This window comes from Periophthalmus magnuspinnatus, chromosome 23 (assembly GCF_009829125.3).
Source record: "Periophthalmus magnuspinnatus isolate fPerMag1 chromosome 23, fPerMag1.2.pri, whole genome shotgun sequence".
Classification (NCBI taxonomy): Eukaryota; Metazoa; Chordata; class Actinopteri; order Gobiiformes; family Gobiidae; genus Periophthalmus; species Periophthalmus magnuspinnatus.
The window spans coordinates 19,019,178-19,034,188 of NC_047148.1; the positions used below are offsets into that span (position 1 = coordinate 19,019,178).

Sequence of the window (15,011 nt, forward strand, 5' to 3'; positions counted from 1 at the left end):
GGGTTTGTACAGAAATGCAGTGAAATTTGTTGGAGTTAATTTTAGTTTATTCGATTAAATGAAGCAAAATGTCAAGAAGACAGAAAATGAGCATAGTTCTTTGGGCATAAAGAGTACAATGTTGCTTGTTTGTGCAGTAAAATAGTAAAAAGGAAATGTTTGCATGGGTTCATTTATAACACTGCTCATAAATATCCAGCCCCAGGATCAAGAATAGTCTTAAGTGATGCGCAATGTAGTAGTCTAACTGCAAAAAAAACAAATCAGCACGGCTTTAGCAGACTGTTATATTAAAAGTAGTGGTGTGACATATGGTGGAGTGCACCTGACCACCACCTGGGCTGAGTGTGTCCTGCTCCAGGCGCCTGTAGGAGGGAGCTGCAGCCTCTGTCCGAGCCCAGCTGGAGCCGGGTTCAAGGAAGTGTCCGCCTGCAGTCTGCTGCTGCTGCGGGGTTTACGGAGAGAGGCTACGGAGAGAGGGTGCGGAGAGTCTGCGGAAAGAGCCTGCGGAGAGAGGCTACGCACTGAGAGAAGCTGCGGACAGAAAGAGGCTACGCACTGAGAGAAGCTGCGGACAGAGGCGCGGGGAGAGGCGCGGGGAGAGACGACACAAAACACAAACACGACGGCCGCGCCAAACACTCAAACCAGCACAAATATGAACGGAAAACATCGCATCCGTCCTTCTGTGTTGTAAGCAGGTAGGACAAACTCAAATCTTGTCTGTAGATGTTACTAAAAGCTCAAGCTAACGCTACAAATGTGTCTGAATACAAAGGCTCGCAGCGGCAGAGAAAATGCCGGGCTGCGGGCGCCTGAGGCCCGCCTCTGCACAGACCAGGCTCCGAGGGTCGGATGTTTACTCCATATGAGCCCTCACGACATTAAATCCACTCAGTTGTTTTATTTGAGGCTTTGTGGGACATTGAAGTTACCTTGTCTTGGTTTGTGGGCACATACCAGTGTTTTTTTGACTTCCGCGGTGGCCGGTGCTTCTGCGTAGTCTCGTAGTGATGCACGCCGGGCTTCAGTGCTCCCCACGCCGCGTGACGAGCGAGAGACACCGCCGAGGTGCACCGTGTAGCCATGTGCTGCTTTAGCACAATGGAAGCAAAACACGCAAACCATGAACGCGATTGCTAGCCCTAAACAGTGAAAAAGCTAAACATGACATAAAACTTTCTTTACCTTAAGGCTTAGATCCATGATTTATGTCAAAGTTGTGTCTTGTGTTGCCAACTTTAGCATTTTCTCTTTTGCTCTGGAGGCATGGTGGGGCTTTTACGCTTTCATTCACTCTACATTTAATGTAGTAAGTTCTGTTCAGTCTGGTCTTCACATGTGTGGGAAAACCCTCGTGTTAAACCAGGTTTGATGAATGTGATGTGTTTGTGCAGCCTGCTGTCAGGGTGTTGTACATTTATCTTTGTTGTACCTTTATGTCTGTGACTGAGTTGCTTTGATTTAGTTGCACACACTAAAACCTCATATTTGTGTTAATTATATTAAAAGTTATGCATTAAGACATTTTTGTAGGTAATGTATATGGACATGTGAGCCTTATTTTAAGCTTATTTTTGGGCCTTTGCATGTGTGATGTAAGAGCACTCAATACAATATGGCAGAACAATAATTGAACATGTTGGTGACTGATTACTTATGTTGTTGTGTATGTTTCCCCTCAGATTCAACCATGTGATTATGAATGGAGGCCACAACTCTGATCCACCTTCACTAGAATGTACTTAATGAACGCACCTCCTGTTGCAGTGACGCGCCCAGAGTGGAGAACATGTGGCACACCAGGAGGCTATAGCCTTCCACTTTGCCTCAATGACTCGGACAGTGACTTGTCCACCAGAGGCACACCTATCTCAGACAAAGTCCAAATGATCATTGAGAGCCTACGGAGCACTCAGTCCTCAGTTGAGATGGGAGATGAAAAAGAAAGAGAAGTGCTATCAGGACAAGACGGACATCCTCAAGTCTGTAAGGCAGTGGGGTCTTTTGCTGGAGCCAACTCCAAAGCTCAAAGCCCCATTGTTAACCAACTAATCAATCCTACAATCTGTAATGATAGCCATGATTCAGACAGTGATGATTCTGTGGACAGAGGAATTGAAGAGGCTATACTTGAATATCTGAAAGAAAAGGATGGGCCCAAAGGAAAGGGTGAAACATGCTCAGAGGATTTTCAGACTTCAAAGATTCCCAGAAGTCCTTCTCCTATTCCTGGCATATCTCGTCTTAATTCTGAAAGCTGTTCATTTTTTACTTCAAGCAAAGATTTACCAAAAAATCTAATGGCAGAAAAGCTGATTTCGCCTACCACTTATCCAATTAAAAAATACATCAAACACAAGGCTTCAATTACTGAAGGCTCATTCGCAAAGCAAGAACGCAACAAACCCCCGAGCAGGTCAGACTTACCCATAGGTCAGACTAACCAGCCATCTAAATATTTAAGTGATCTTATAAAGTTGAGAGCAAATCCAGAAGAGGATTCTGATTCCAGCAGTGATGATGGGATTGAAGAGGCTATTCAGAAGTTTCAAATGGAGAAGAATCTGCAAAACAAAACAGAGACTCAAAACGTGCATACATTAAGTGATGACTCTGATTCAACTAGTGATGATGGCATTGAAGAGGCTATACGCCACTATCAGCTTGAGCAACTGAAGAAGAAAAGCATCCTAAAACCTTTGTTCAACAAAGCTAAAAAACCTGTCAGCAAATGCACAACAAAAGGACTCCATGGACCTAACACAGGAACCACAAAGAAAAACAAGCTGAAAAAGAAAAGGAGTAAAATGAAGAAGGAAGTGTTATCTGCTAACATGCCAAGCAATACACTTTTGGATGGCACTAAAGAAAATGTACACGCCTTTAAATTTGAAGATTTAAAGGGTCAATCCATTCATCCGAAGACTAATACAACAGCAGAGCTTATGTGTGCTGAGGCAATTCTAGACATTTCTAAAACTGTCATGCCTGGAGCCTTTGAGCAGACTCCTGGTCTCGGCAACACTTCTTCAGTTGACGCATGCGTACAGTCTTCACTTCCAAACATTAAACTGGAGGATGAAAGTGATAACAGTTCCATTGACAGCGAAGATGGCATTGAGCAAGAAATAAGGAGATTTCTTGAGCAAAAAGCACAAATGCAGAAACAGACACTAGGCTCTGCTGCAGCTCCTACACCTAGTGATGAAAATGAAGGCGAAACTGTAAAAACAAATAGTGCAAAGAAACCTGGAAGGCTTTCTTTAACAAAGAAAAGGAAACAAAAGGCTGAAAAACTTAACTTTTGCACTATGTCAGCTTTGAGTAATGTCAAAGGAATAATGTCTTTAGCAGACAGCAATGACGAATCTACACCTCCAGCAAGTCCAACATCGAAACTACAAAGGAAAGCACAAAGTGGGGACAAAAGCAGCTCACTTGATAGTGATGAGGACCTTGACCTGGCTATAAAAGATCTTCTCAAGACAAAAAAGAAATTAAAGAAAAAGACAAGAGACTTGAAGCGTAAGCCAGAGAAATGTGTTAAAAAGGAAATGCAAGGACCTCTGTCCAAAAAGTCAAAACCTGATCTTCCCAAACAAAGTATTCTGAGACAGTCAGAAAAGGCAAATTATGAACTGAGTTATTCTACATTGCCCAAGGACAACACTTCTGAAAAAGCATGCAACACTAGTCAAGAATGTATTGTGAGATCAGAAAGTGAATCTTATAAAGTAACTGATTTGACCTTCTCACCACTGACTAAACCTATGAAAGATGAAGACAGTTCTGTGGACAGTGACGACAGCATTGAGTTGGAGATTAGGAAGTTTCTCGCAGAAAAGGCAAAGGTTGCAACTTCAGAACAGAGTAAAAACCAGACTGTGTCGACAAATGGCATTTCACCAGTTTGTGCTGAAACTAAAACTGAGGATGTTAAACAGGAAAATCAGCGGGCTGAAATTCCAAGTAAAAACATTCTTCTACCAGAACAGTCTACTGAAAACAGGCCTCTTACCGAAAACACACTGCCTAAAGAAAAAGTGCTACTTTTGTCTCCCCAGCATTTAGCCCTATGGCACACTCCTGCAGGTGCACAGTCCCTCTCCCCCTCCAGCCCAACCTGCAGCCAGAGTTTGTTAGAGCCTGCTGATGGTGCTGGAGCTGCTCCAAATGCACCAAGAACTCAAAAAATGAGTAGTGGAAACATCCAGGGAGCTAGTTCATTAAAAGAAGGACAACCTGTTTTAAATCCTAATCTCACGGCTTCTCAGTCTGCATCCATAAAATGGCGTCAAAGCCTTGGATTACCTATTACTGATACAAAAATACGAACTCCATTCCAGGTTTCTTCATCCAAAACGAGTGAGACTTCTTTGACAAGACCATATCAAAGTGTTCGGAACTTCAAAGTTGAAAATCCAGTTTGGTCCTCTACAAAGACGATCACTGCATCTTTCCCCCGCAATAACGACACAGGGTTTCACACCCATGCTTTGAGCTTTTTATCATCTGCCAGACAGCTTCCAGGGCCCTTTACACAAGCACTCGCTGCTGGTCGCAGTTCACAATTCTCTATTGAGGAAGAGACTAAGAGCATGGTGCATATATCCAAGGACAAAAGTGTATATGTAGAACTTGAAACAAATAGAACCAACCATGTCCAAGTCCGAAGCAGGGACAGAAGTGAGGGCAAGGAATGTCAAGATTTGCTAACTGCTAATAGTAGAGAAAGAAAGAGTGCAAAGATGGAGGAGGAAGAAGTACCAGTATGTCCAAATATTAAAGAGGAAAACTTTATAGATGAGGCAGATTATGATTTAGGAAAAAAGAGCAATCAAGAGAAGAAACAGGGCCTTTCCACATTGTAAGTATAGCCATGTTTGTGATTGATGTTTTTACCCATTTATGAAACGGTTTTGTTACCTGTTCATAGGCGTTACCAACAGTTAGGAATGTCCATTAAAACGTCATCATAAATTTCCAGTGAACATTTAAACATTTACTGTGTGAATATAAACCAATCTCAAAATTACTCTATTATCTACATTATTGAGCAATAACAGCAGCAGCAACAGGTTAGATATTTTTGTAAAGAATTAAAGGCTTCCTCTCCAATAACATTAAGCCTAACCTGCTTGCATTCAAAAGAAAATCTCTCCAATGACTTTACCTTCAGTTCGCTGAATAATTTGAATTATTCTGTCAAAAAATATGCCACTATTACAATTTATTACCTCAATTGTTTCAATTCCCACAGATTTAATCCAGCTCAGTTTCATTTTGCAGTTAATCTTAAAGTGTCATGTAAACTGTTTTTTGAAATTCATATGTAAAAGATATTTATTTTTGTTTATAAAACTCTTACTGAACATGCTGTGCATTTTGTAAATATTTTGTAAGTGTTTTTGTGTTTGTTCCTTATTTTACTTTTTCAGATAAAAAAAAAAAAATCTTGCATCTGCGTAATAAAGAGTGTATAATAAAGATCTGTATTGTTATGAATGTCTTTCTTATTTTTATGTGGAAGTGGACTGATGATGTCGCTTGCTCTGCTTACTCAGGTCTTTATCAAGGGCCATTGACCCTGGCTTCACATTCAAACCCTGTGTAGCTCTTACAACTGAAGAGCGAAGTGAGAGATTCAGCAGGAGGTGCATGGATAACAGATACAGGAAGGTATATTCATATAGTGTTTAGCCTTCAGTTTTGTAGTCACAGATTCCTGAAAATTCCCTTAACAGAAAAAAAAGTTTTGATCTGCAAACTACTATCACTAGGGAATGATTTCTTGGAGAAGTGGGAATTTACAGCAGTCAGTTCAGCATGTTAAGAGAAAGCTTCAGTTTGTTCCTGTTCTGAGGTAGGCCAATACCAAATGACACATTAAGTGGCCTATGTGATTCTAAATGAATGGATCTTTTCCAGGAAAAATGATGCAACAAATCTGCAAATATAAAGACATTTATGCCTCAAAAATATTTCAATGGCTAGTATTCTGTTCAAATACTGGTGAAGTTCAGTTTGTCTAACCCGTTCATACATTGCATATGTTTTTGATTTTCATTGCATGTGGATTTTCCAATAAGTTTTTACTTTTAATTAAACTCCGTTAATGTGGGCGACGATGTGTCTTTCTTTGACCAGTACTTCATAATGCTAATGAAAAACATGTTTTGACACTAAATATCCATGAATAAATCTTAAAATCATGGAATTGTAATAGATCTATGCCGTAAACTGTACGGTCCCTGCTGAAAACACTAGTTTCTGGCGTAGTCACGACAGTAATGTTGCTTGACGGCACGAGTAATACAAGGCCCGTACTGCGCATGCGCAGATATACTGACCTTCCGCATTGTCAAACAACATGGCAACTCGGGCTCTGATTAGAGGTAAAATACTTTTATAACCACCAAAATAAAATAAAAAAATTCCTGCCATTGAATAACCTGTTTATGTGCTGTATTTTAGGGATTTGTAGGTCAGTTTCAATATGTGGGAAACCGCATTATTCAACAGCAGCGTCTATAAATACACTGCATCCTCCACATGACGATGTAACGGGTTAGTAAAATCATCTTTCTATGTAAACACAGTTGCCTTGACATTTGACAGTTTTGTATATCTTTGTTTACAGATAAGGTCATGAACCTACCCCTTGAAAAGCCAGATTTCTTCCGTGTGTCAGAACTCTTCTCACTAAAAGACTTGTTCGATGCCAGAGTACATCTCGGCCACAAGAAAGGATGCAGGCACAGGTTTGTAGTGTTTGTTTTACTTGAGTTGGTGGGACAGCACCTCAGTCAATATTTATCATAGTTTTAAAGCAGTTAAAGGAACTGTGTGTAGCCTAAATTCTTACAGTTATAATCCAGGCTTCTGGAGGACACTCATTCTCAGTGTATGGACATAGGATACTGCAGATTCGGCGGGTAGAGAGTCTTTTTAGGTTTAAACCATCTTGAGAAACAAAACACCACATTATAACATAGCCATAACCATCTTGACCATCATAGCCCATCATTTCGTTTTCAAGTATAAATCAGCATTACAATTGTTATTATAAGCTATATTCGATTTGGACATACCGTAAATTTCGGACTACAGAGCGCACCTTGATATAAGCCGCACCAGCTAAATTTGAAGAAAAAATCAATTTTGTACATATATAAGCCGCACCTGAATAAAAGCCGCAGGTTTTCATATTGTAACATGAGATATTTACACAGAAAGACGCTGCACCGACACGCTTTTTTTTAAACTGTGCCTGAAAATTGGCACCAACACGACAACAACACGGGATGAACACATCTGCAGGTTTATAAAATAAAGCTGCACCAACACGGAAAATCTGCTTTTATTTCCTCTGAAAACTTTTGTCGTCTTTTTACATTGACCAAGTTGGATTCATTGATGTCGAGCTTACGTGCAGTGGCTCTATTTCAGGGGTCGGCAACTCGCGGCTCCGGAGCCGTATGCGCCTCTTTCAGCCTTATACTGCGGCTCTGCGTGGCTTGGGAACTGACACAGACACAGCTCACAGTCCTGCGTAAAGAGCCCTGATTTTCAGACGTTGTGCGCACAGGGGTCAGGAGCAACTTTGGCCCGTCCCTAATGACACACTAATAAGCTCGTCCGTAGATGTATCATGAAAATCCTGCTGGAAATCGCCACAGAAATCTATTTGATGTAGTAGCAAGTTTATTATCTGCTCTTGTCTCCGCGATGACGTTTCACGTATAACACATCAGACACGACGCACAAAACTAGAGCCACAAGCGAGTGAAAATGAGCCAAAACAAAAGTCTTTGGAGAGCTTTTAACAAAGGGGGAAAGGACAACTGAGGAGCCAGAAGAGGAGACTACGATCTCCAAGAAAAAGAAAGATAAATTTAACAGACAATGCCTACTTAAAATCTGGGTTTGTCGCTGCAGGTGACTCACGCGCACAGTCCGCTCTGCGTAACATACGGGAAAAGCAAATAAGGCAATGAAACCTTCAAAACTGCTTTGGCACATGGAGAATAAGCACCTGGGATTAAACGATACGCTACGAGTTTTTTTGTTGTTGTTTTTTTAAAGAAACTGCGGAGTAGAGTAGACATAATCACATAATCAGCGCGATGCATGATGCAGCGGTTTGGTGAGTTGTATTTTTTTAATGCACTTAAGTTGTTTTTGCCATATTTATCTGCCACGTGTAGAAGGCTTGTCCGTGAAAGTAAAACCTACATTATTCCGTTACATTATTGTTATTATACAGTGTTATCTTCATTTTAGATGTCAAAAAGTATTTGCGGCTCCCAGTGTTTTATTTTACGTGGAAAGTGGGTCCAAATGGCTCTTTGCGTGTTAAAGGCCGACCCCTGCTCTGTTTCCTTTCTGTTTCTTTATCTTAAAAACTGCATCATATCCATTTCATGATGCGCAAAATGATCGTTCAAAATCAAAACTAGTGAATTCTTCAGAGCAGAATCTTTCCCCACGTCTGTCTCACTTTTACGTTTACAGCTAGAGAGCGCCCCCCAGGGGCCGTTATCCAGTAAAATTCCATATATAAGCCGCACTGCTGTAAAAGCCGCAGGGTTCAAAGCGTGGAAAAAAAGTAGCGGCTTATAATCCGAAATTTACGGTACCTCCCTTGTATCTGGAGACACAGTTAGCTAATGTTTATGAATTTTTAAATTAAATTCTATACATATGGTTTCTTTAAGTGACAGTTTGAGGAGGGAAAATGTGGAGGGGAAAAGTACAAAAATACAGGAAACAACGGGGAGTTCTAAAACTGAATACATGAACTTATGTCACCAACGTCAAACATTCCCTCCAAAATACAGGGATTATTAACATGCAAGGAAGATGTATCTGATGTCATTTTGAATTTTAGGCCCTTGTTTACAGCATGGTTGCTAGGTAACACTTAATTGCTTATGTCACATCTGCTGCCCATGTCCAACCAGGAAGTAAAATTATAAACTTTTTTAGTAATAATAAAATATTTGTTTTCCTTGACATCAACGTTTCTCGTATTTATTTGTTTTTGTCTCTTTTTGCAGACTTATGGTGCCTTATCTCTATGGATGCCGTTTAGATCAAGATATTATTGATCTGGACCAAACTGTGGAGCATCTTCAACAGGCACTTAACTTTACTGCACACATTGCATACAGGGGCGGTATTATACTCTTTGTCAGCCGGAGACGCCAATTTGCCCACTTGATAGAGAACACTGCCAAGGAATGTGGAGAGTACGCCCATACAAGATACTGGCAAGGAGGGCTACTTACCAACGCTCCTGTCCAGTATGGCCCTGGAGTCCGTCTACCAGACCTCATGATTTTCCTGTCCACTCTTAACAATGTTTTTCAGACACATGTGGGAATCAGAGATGCCGCTAAAATGAATATTCCAACTATTGGTGTTGCGGATTCAAACTGCAACCCATCACTCGTCACATACCCTATCCCTGGTAATGATGATACTCCAGTTGCCATGGAAATGTACTGCCGCTTATTCAAGATGACAATCAACCGTGCAAAGGACAAAAGACGACAAATGGATCTCCTTCATGGCTTGATAACACCCTCCATTCAAAATTCATGACATTTCTGGTTTATAAAGACAACTACAGGTCATTTTAGAACATTTTGTCCACATTGTAATCACTCTGTAATGGGCCTCTCTGTTCTGTCTTGGCTTATTTTGTTTAGTTTTTTTTACTGGTAACTTTAATACATGCCTAAGTTGAATTGACTTGATGTTTATTCTCAGTTAAAGATGTAAATAATTAAAAAGTCAATAATTTGGAAATTATGACCTGAAGAGTACAGGCATTGGTGGAGTGTTATAAAATATATGTATAATAAAATAAATAAAGCATTGCATTTTTTTCCAAATTGTTTTCATTATCTTAAATACGTCACACTAGTAGGCGCTCATGTGTGGTATGACGTCATTTGGTCTTTTTGACTTCCCGTAGTCAGCGCTGCGCTGTGCCCAGTGCAGCTGTCAGCTCGTGTCAGGTTCAGAGTATTTCAGGCTCGTGGATCCTGCTCGCGGCTCATCTGTAATAAAGTACAAAAGTGAGTAACCTACCTCGACTCTAACCAACACTAACCCGCATCAGTAATGACATTGGTCGTAGCAGTTTACATGTAGACCTCGATACACTGCACTGATGCTGGATTTACTGCAGGTTCGCAGCAACAGGTTTCTTTTCACACACAGCCTGCAGTTTTCAGTAAAATGGACTCATACCACGACTGAAAGTCATTTACAGTGTTATTACTGGTTCTCTTTTAACGCAGAGAATTCTATTTTTATCCCAATCTGCTGCGTGTACAGTGACACACGCAGTACTCCAGTCTCAAACGACCTACAGTGTCACTCTAAAGACTGTAGAGGGCGCTATTGCGCCTAGAGTCTTAGGTGGGTAGGTCACTCTATTAGAGTCACACTGTTTTAATAGGCTCATTTGAGAGAAATTCCTTTTTGTTTTACAATTTCGATTAGAATTAATTGCGTTTTTATGTAGAAGTGTGTTTTATAATGAAGATTGTGTGATTCAGGGAAATGGTTTGTTGTTTGTTGTTGGTAATGTGTGACATTTCTCTGAACAGGTTCACACCTTGGAGTTGATGTCCAACCATGGAGTGGCCAGCAGAGCAGATTCTCTATTTCAAGGTGTAAAAAACAAGCTACTAGGAAATCCTAAACATATTTGTCATATTGCCCTTTGAGACGCAGCTTTGACATTTGTGTCAATAGTTGTGCACTTTGTGGGCAGAAAGTAACTGGCTCACGATGGCCCAATTGTCCTGGTTGGTGAACTTTGGGTATGGAACCGGGCCAGATACACATTCATTTGTAATGTTAATTTTTGCATCTGTTGTCTTTATATTAACCTCTGTGCTTTTTTTAGAAGTCACTGCTGGCTCTAAAGAACGACATACAGTGTGAAAGCAAAGGTATTGTATACACTAGGCCATATGTACTGTGCATATACTCCTGTGCATATACTCCTGTGCATATACTCCTGTACATATACTCCTGTGCATATACTCCTGTGCATATACTCCTGTGCATATACTCCTGTGCATATACTCCTGTGCATATACTCCTGTACATATACTCCTGTGCATATACTCCTGTGCATATACTCCTGTGCATATACTCCTGTGCATATACTCCTGTACATATACTCCTGTGCATATACTCCTGTGCATATACTCCTGTGCAAGTAGGATGCACATGCTCAGGTGCATAGATACATTCTGTTACCTATTGATATTCCCCATTAGAATGGCCATTTCATGTCCACTCATTGTCTTTGAATTTTTTCAATGAAATAATACCTGAGCCGCCAAATTAAGTGCATTTCCAAAAATATGTTATGAAAAAAATGCTGTTTTCTTTAATGCCCCTTATTCAATAGTTGTTGTTTTTATTTTTTTTATTTTGCTTTTTTTGTTCTAGTGTTTGTGTCTTTATATCTAACTCTAACCCATCTATCTATAGATAATGATGTATTACTTAACTTTATATTAAGCTCATATAAATGCTCTGTTTTGTAAATTGTATGGTGTAACAATGCAGCATCTGTGTAAAAGCACCAAATAAAGCCAAGTTTCTTCTGGAAAGTCTTGTTTTTTACTTATTTTTGCATTGCTCTATAAATTGATTTTCATTAATTTTTATTTGAGCAGCTGGTTATACATTGTAACATAGAGAAAACGTTTTATTTTTAATCAACTATAATACGAAAATTACATAGCAATGCTAAAAAGGAGCAGGTATATTTAATAAATCTAAATCTAAACAAATTATGTCCAAACGTTATTTAGATATATAATTATGTCTATGTATTAAAATAAATGAACAAATAAACATTACATTATTGGCATTTGTCTCGTCCTAGGAATCAGTGCAGCATCCTTTTCTGTCGGCAAACGATAAATATCTGCCGCTCAGGCGCACTTCCCCTTTAAAACGCGCAGTGATGATGAGGCTCTGAACGGGCTCGCGCTCAACGGGAGGCACGCGACATATATATGTTTTTATTTCTATTTACTGCATCATAAATACATGGACCTGATTATTGTGCATTGGCGTGTCGTTCATTTTAACCATTTTATTTACAATAGCGTAGCCCAACTCAGGAAAACAGAAATGAAACGGCGCTTTTTCAAGGACGCAAGCTTTGTCCCCTCTGGAAATTGATTTCTACAAAATTACGTTTTGTAGTTATGTTGTAAGTCACAAAAAGGAAACATGCTCATCACTGCGGTTTACAGCCGCGCTTTTGGCTGTTTGCCTCGTATGGCGCAGGTCGCTGTGCGGATGTAGGTCTCTGCTTTATGTTCACGCCGCACACTGCTCATCATGCCCAGGGCTTTCCGGAGACTGGTCCATCTGGTGCTCTTCTGTCCCTTGTCCAAAGGAGTTCAGGTACCGTGGAGAATATGACAAACGTTTATTAGGCCTGTTATTCTCTGTTAAATGCATGGTGCAAGATGTTGTCATTTGTGCCGGTGCAGCTCCTGTTGTTCTTGTTCAAGCAAGAAAGTGCTTTTTGTTTTTAAGTTTTGCAATTGGCTTAACCAGTGTATCTTTTACTCACGTTGACAAGATAAATGCAATACTTTAATGGACTTATTTCTAGTACTTCCTTCCCTGATGTAGGCCTAAATGTCTGCATTTGCATCCATACCTCCTTATTAAATGCATCCTCCACAGACCCGCCTCCCTGTGATCAAGGTGAAGTACCTGCTGCTGGCATGGCTGGGCGTCCTCATCACCAGCTGGGTCCTCTACATGCAGTATGCCTCTTACTCTGAACTCTGTCGTGGCCATGTCTGCCAAATGGTCATAGTGAGTATGATCTCCCAGTATACGTCTTCAAACCCAGATATGAGACTAAGGCCAAAAAACAATACAAATGTGTCAAATGCATTAGATGTTCTATGTGTTCATTCCAAAACATGACCCATTACTGCTCTCCAGCTGGGTCCAGATATTTCCATCACAAGTCATTGCTACTGAATACAAAATAGTGTGATTTAAACCAGAAGGGGAACTTGTTATAGGTTAGACTCACCCTAAAAAAGTGTGTTTGTGATAATCAGTGTACTGTGTAACTGTCTGGTCTATTTACAGTGTGACCATTATAAAAGAGGCATCATCTCTGGCTCATCTTGCAAGGCTTTGTGCGATCAAAAATCACTGACCATGCAGCGCTGTATGACCACAACCTCAACACATCAGGTAAAAGCAAACGAAAATGCAGCAGTCAAACAGACGTCCTGTCAAAAACAACAACCTCATGCAATCTGAAATTTTTTTTTTTATCGGTTTAAGATCTACAGTGGACTGTGGAAGGAGAGACCTGTTATTATTAAGTGCGGTCTTGAAGATACGGTCAGTGCAGACGGGATCCCAGAGTCTGGACTGAGGCATGAGCTGAGTTTATTTGACAAACCAACACGAGGGACATCGATGGATGAGTTTAAAGACATGCTGCACACGTTTCTAAAGGTAGATGATGTAATTAATGAACATTTGAAAACTATATTATTGATTAATTACTTTGAAGGTGCACTATATAACTTTTCTAGCACCTTCTTGTCTCTATGGAGATGTTATTTCTTTGTCTAAAATCTTCCGGGGTCTGTCATTACACTTACGTAACTCGATGAAGTTACAGTTCAGATCTGTGGAGAGGTGAGTTACAGTAAGCTAAGGTATTTTGAGCAATATAAACACTGGGAATGTAATAAATGCAGCACAACACATGTAATCCATATTGTGAAACATTCCAAGCAACACAATACTCATCTTCATGGAGAAAAGCAGGTGTCCTACTGTCCACGAGAAATGTTACTGAGTGCACCTTTAAATAATTGCATGGTTAATCACTTTATTCTCTTACAGACTAACCTTGGAGAGCAGTCGTCTTTAAACACCTTAGTGGAACGGGTTATTACACTGGCGGATATTAACCAGGATGGTAAAGTGTCTCTCGCAGAGGCAAAATCCATTTGGGCTCTTCTCCAAATCAATGAATTCCTCCTGATGGTGGCGCTGCAGGAGAAGGAGCACACTCCCAAGCTGCTGGGTTTCTGCGGTGACCTATATGTGACTGAACGAGTGGGCCATAGTTCACTGTATCGATTAGAGGTGCCCCATTATCTGCAGGCTCTGGTCCCTGAGGCTCTGAGCTCCGGTTTGAATCACTGGCTCGCTCCAACTTGGCCTCGCAGAGCACGTATTACCATCGGTTTATTAGAGTTTGTAGAAGAAGTTTTCCACGGTTCATACGGAAGCTTTTTAATTTGCGATGCCAGTCCTCATCACATCGGCTATAACGTCAAATATGATTGCAAAATGGCCAACCTGCGCAGTGTGGCTTCTGAGGCAGTGGTGCGAGGTTATCTGAAAGGACGGCACTGTGAAACCAACGCAGACTGTACTTACGGACGTGACTGCACCGCCACCTGTGACAGACTGGTGAAACAGTGCAACACAGAAGTGGTGCAACCCAACCTGGCAAAGGTGTGCGTGCTGCTGCAGGACTTTCTGTTATTCGGTGCACCATCAGATGTGCATGGAGATTTGGAAAAGCAACTCCGAACCTGCGTGACGCTTAACGGACTGGCAAGCCAAATGGAAGTTCACCACTCACTAGTTCTTAATAACTTAAAAACACTGCTGTGGAAGAAGATTTCAAACACGCAGTACTCATGAGAACTTGCCAGCTTAAGACACAGATAGTAATAATTATGTAGGCTAAATGTACAGTTTTAGAGGGGACTATTGACAATGTATTTTCTTGAATTACTGTGAATATCAGGAAGCTGTGAAACATGATTAAAACAACAGAATATTCTCAGGATCTTGCATATCTGTAATTTTACACCCACACCATGTCTTCAGGACGTAAGGTGAGTAGCCAAATGTGTATTGCGACAAAAAATAGGGTAGGGAAACAATGACCAATCTCAGTAGTC

The 15,011-nt window shown here is 40.6% G+C and overlaps 3 protein-coding genes across 3 annotated transcripts; all 3 read left to right on the plus strand.

Moving 5' to 3' along the window:
• The first annotated feature begins 304 nt into the window (after nucleotides 1–304).
• ppp1r26 (protein phosphatase 1, regulatory subunit 26) lies at nucleotides 305–6,125 on the plus strand. The gene is made up of 5 exons (XM_033990039.2): nucleotides 305–701; nucleotides 1,686–4,870; nucleotides 5,568–5,682; nucleotides 5,784–5,866; nucleotides 5,932–6,125. Exons 2-5 carry the CDS (start codon nucleotides 1,740–1,742, stop codon nucleotides 5,960–5,962), a joined length of 3,360 nt encoding a protein of 1,119 aa, XP_033845930.1. The 5' UTR covers nucleotides 305–701; nucleotides 1,686–1,739; the 3' UTR covers nucleotides 5,963–6,125.
• A 214-nt stretch (nucleotides 6,126–6,339) lies between these two features.
• mrps2 (mitochondrial ribosomal protein S2) lies at nucleotides 6,340–9,899 on the plus strand. Its single transcript, XM_033990266.2, has 4 exons — nucleotides 6,340–6,398; nucleotides 6,478–6,570; nucleotides 6,644–6,764; nucleotides 9,063–9,899. The coding sequence occupies exons 1-4, from the start codon at nucleotides 6,374–6,376 to the stop codon at nucleotides 9,607–9,609; spliced, it is 786 nt and encodes a 261-aa protein (XP_033846157.1). The 5' UTR covers nucleotides 6,340–6,373; the 3' UTR covers nucleotides 9,610–9,899.
• A 2,086-nt stretch (nucleotides 9,900–11,985) lies between these two features.
• On the plus strand, nucleotides 11,986–14,894 carry dipk1b (divergent protein kinase domain 1B). The gene is made up of 5 exons (XM_033990161.2): nucleotides 11,986–12,453; nucleotides 12,742–12,876; nucleotides 13,162–13,269; nucleotides 13,363–13,539; nucleotides 13,936–14,894. The coding sequence occupies exons 1-5, from the start codon at nucleotides 12,388–12,390 to the stop codon at nucleotides 14,746–14,748; spliced, it is 1,299 nt and encodes a 432-aa protein (XP_033846052.1). The 5' UTR covers nucleotides 11,986–12,387; the 3' UTR covers nucleotides 14,749–14,894.
• The last annotated feature ends 117 nt before the right edge of the window (nucleotides 14,895–15,011 follow it).

Coding starts and splice junctions, on each gene's coding strand:
- dipk1b (XM_033990161.2), top strand. CDS start 12,388: ATGCCCAGGGCTTTCCGGAGACTGGTCCATCTGGTGCTCTTCTGTCCC. Junction 12,877..13,161: donor ATGTCTGCCAAATGGTCATA/GTGAGTATGATC, acceptor GTCTATTTACAG/TGTGACCATTATAAAAGAGG. Junction 13,540..13,935: donor TGCTGCACACGTTTCTAAAG/GTAGATGATGTA, acceptor ATTCTCTTACAG/ACTAACCTTGGAGAGCAGTC.
- mrps2 (XM_033990266.2), top strand. CDS start 6,374: ATGGCAACTCGGGCTCTGATTAGAG. Junction 6,571..6,643: donor TCCACATGACGATGTAACGG/GTTAGTAAAATC, acceptor CTTTGTTTACAG/ATAAGGTCATGAACCTACCC. Junction 6,765..9,062: donor AAGAAAGGATGCAGGCACAG/GTTTGTAGTGTT, acceptor CTCTTTTTGCAG/ACTTATGGTGCCTTATCTCT.
- ppp1r26 (XM_033990039.2), top strand. CDS start 1,740: ATGTACTTAATGAACGCACCTCCTGTTGCAGTGACGCGCCCAGAGTGG. Junction 4,871..5,567: donor AAACAGGGCCTTTCCACATT/GTAAGTATAGCC, acceptor CTGCTTACTCAG/GTCTTTATCAAGGGCCATTG. Junction 5,867..5,931: donor CAGTTTGTTCCTGTTCTGAG/GTAGGCCAATAC, acceptor GATCTTTTCCAG/GAAAAATGATGCAACAAATC.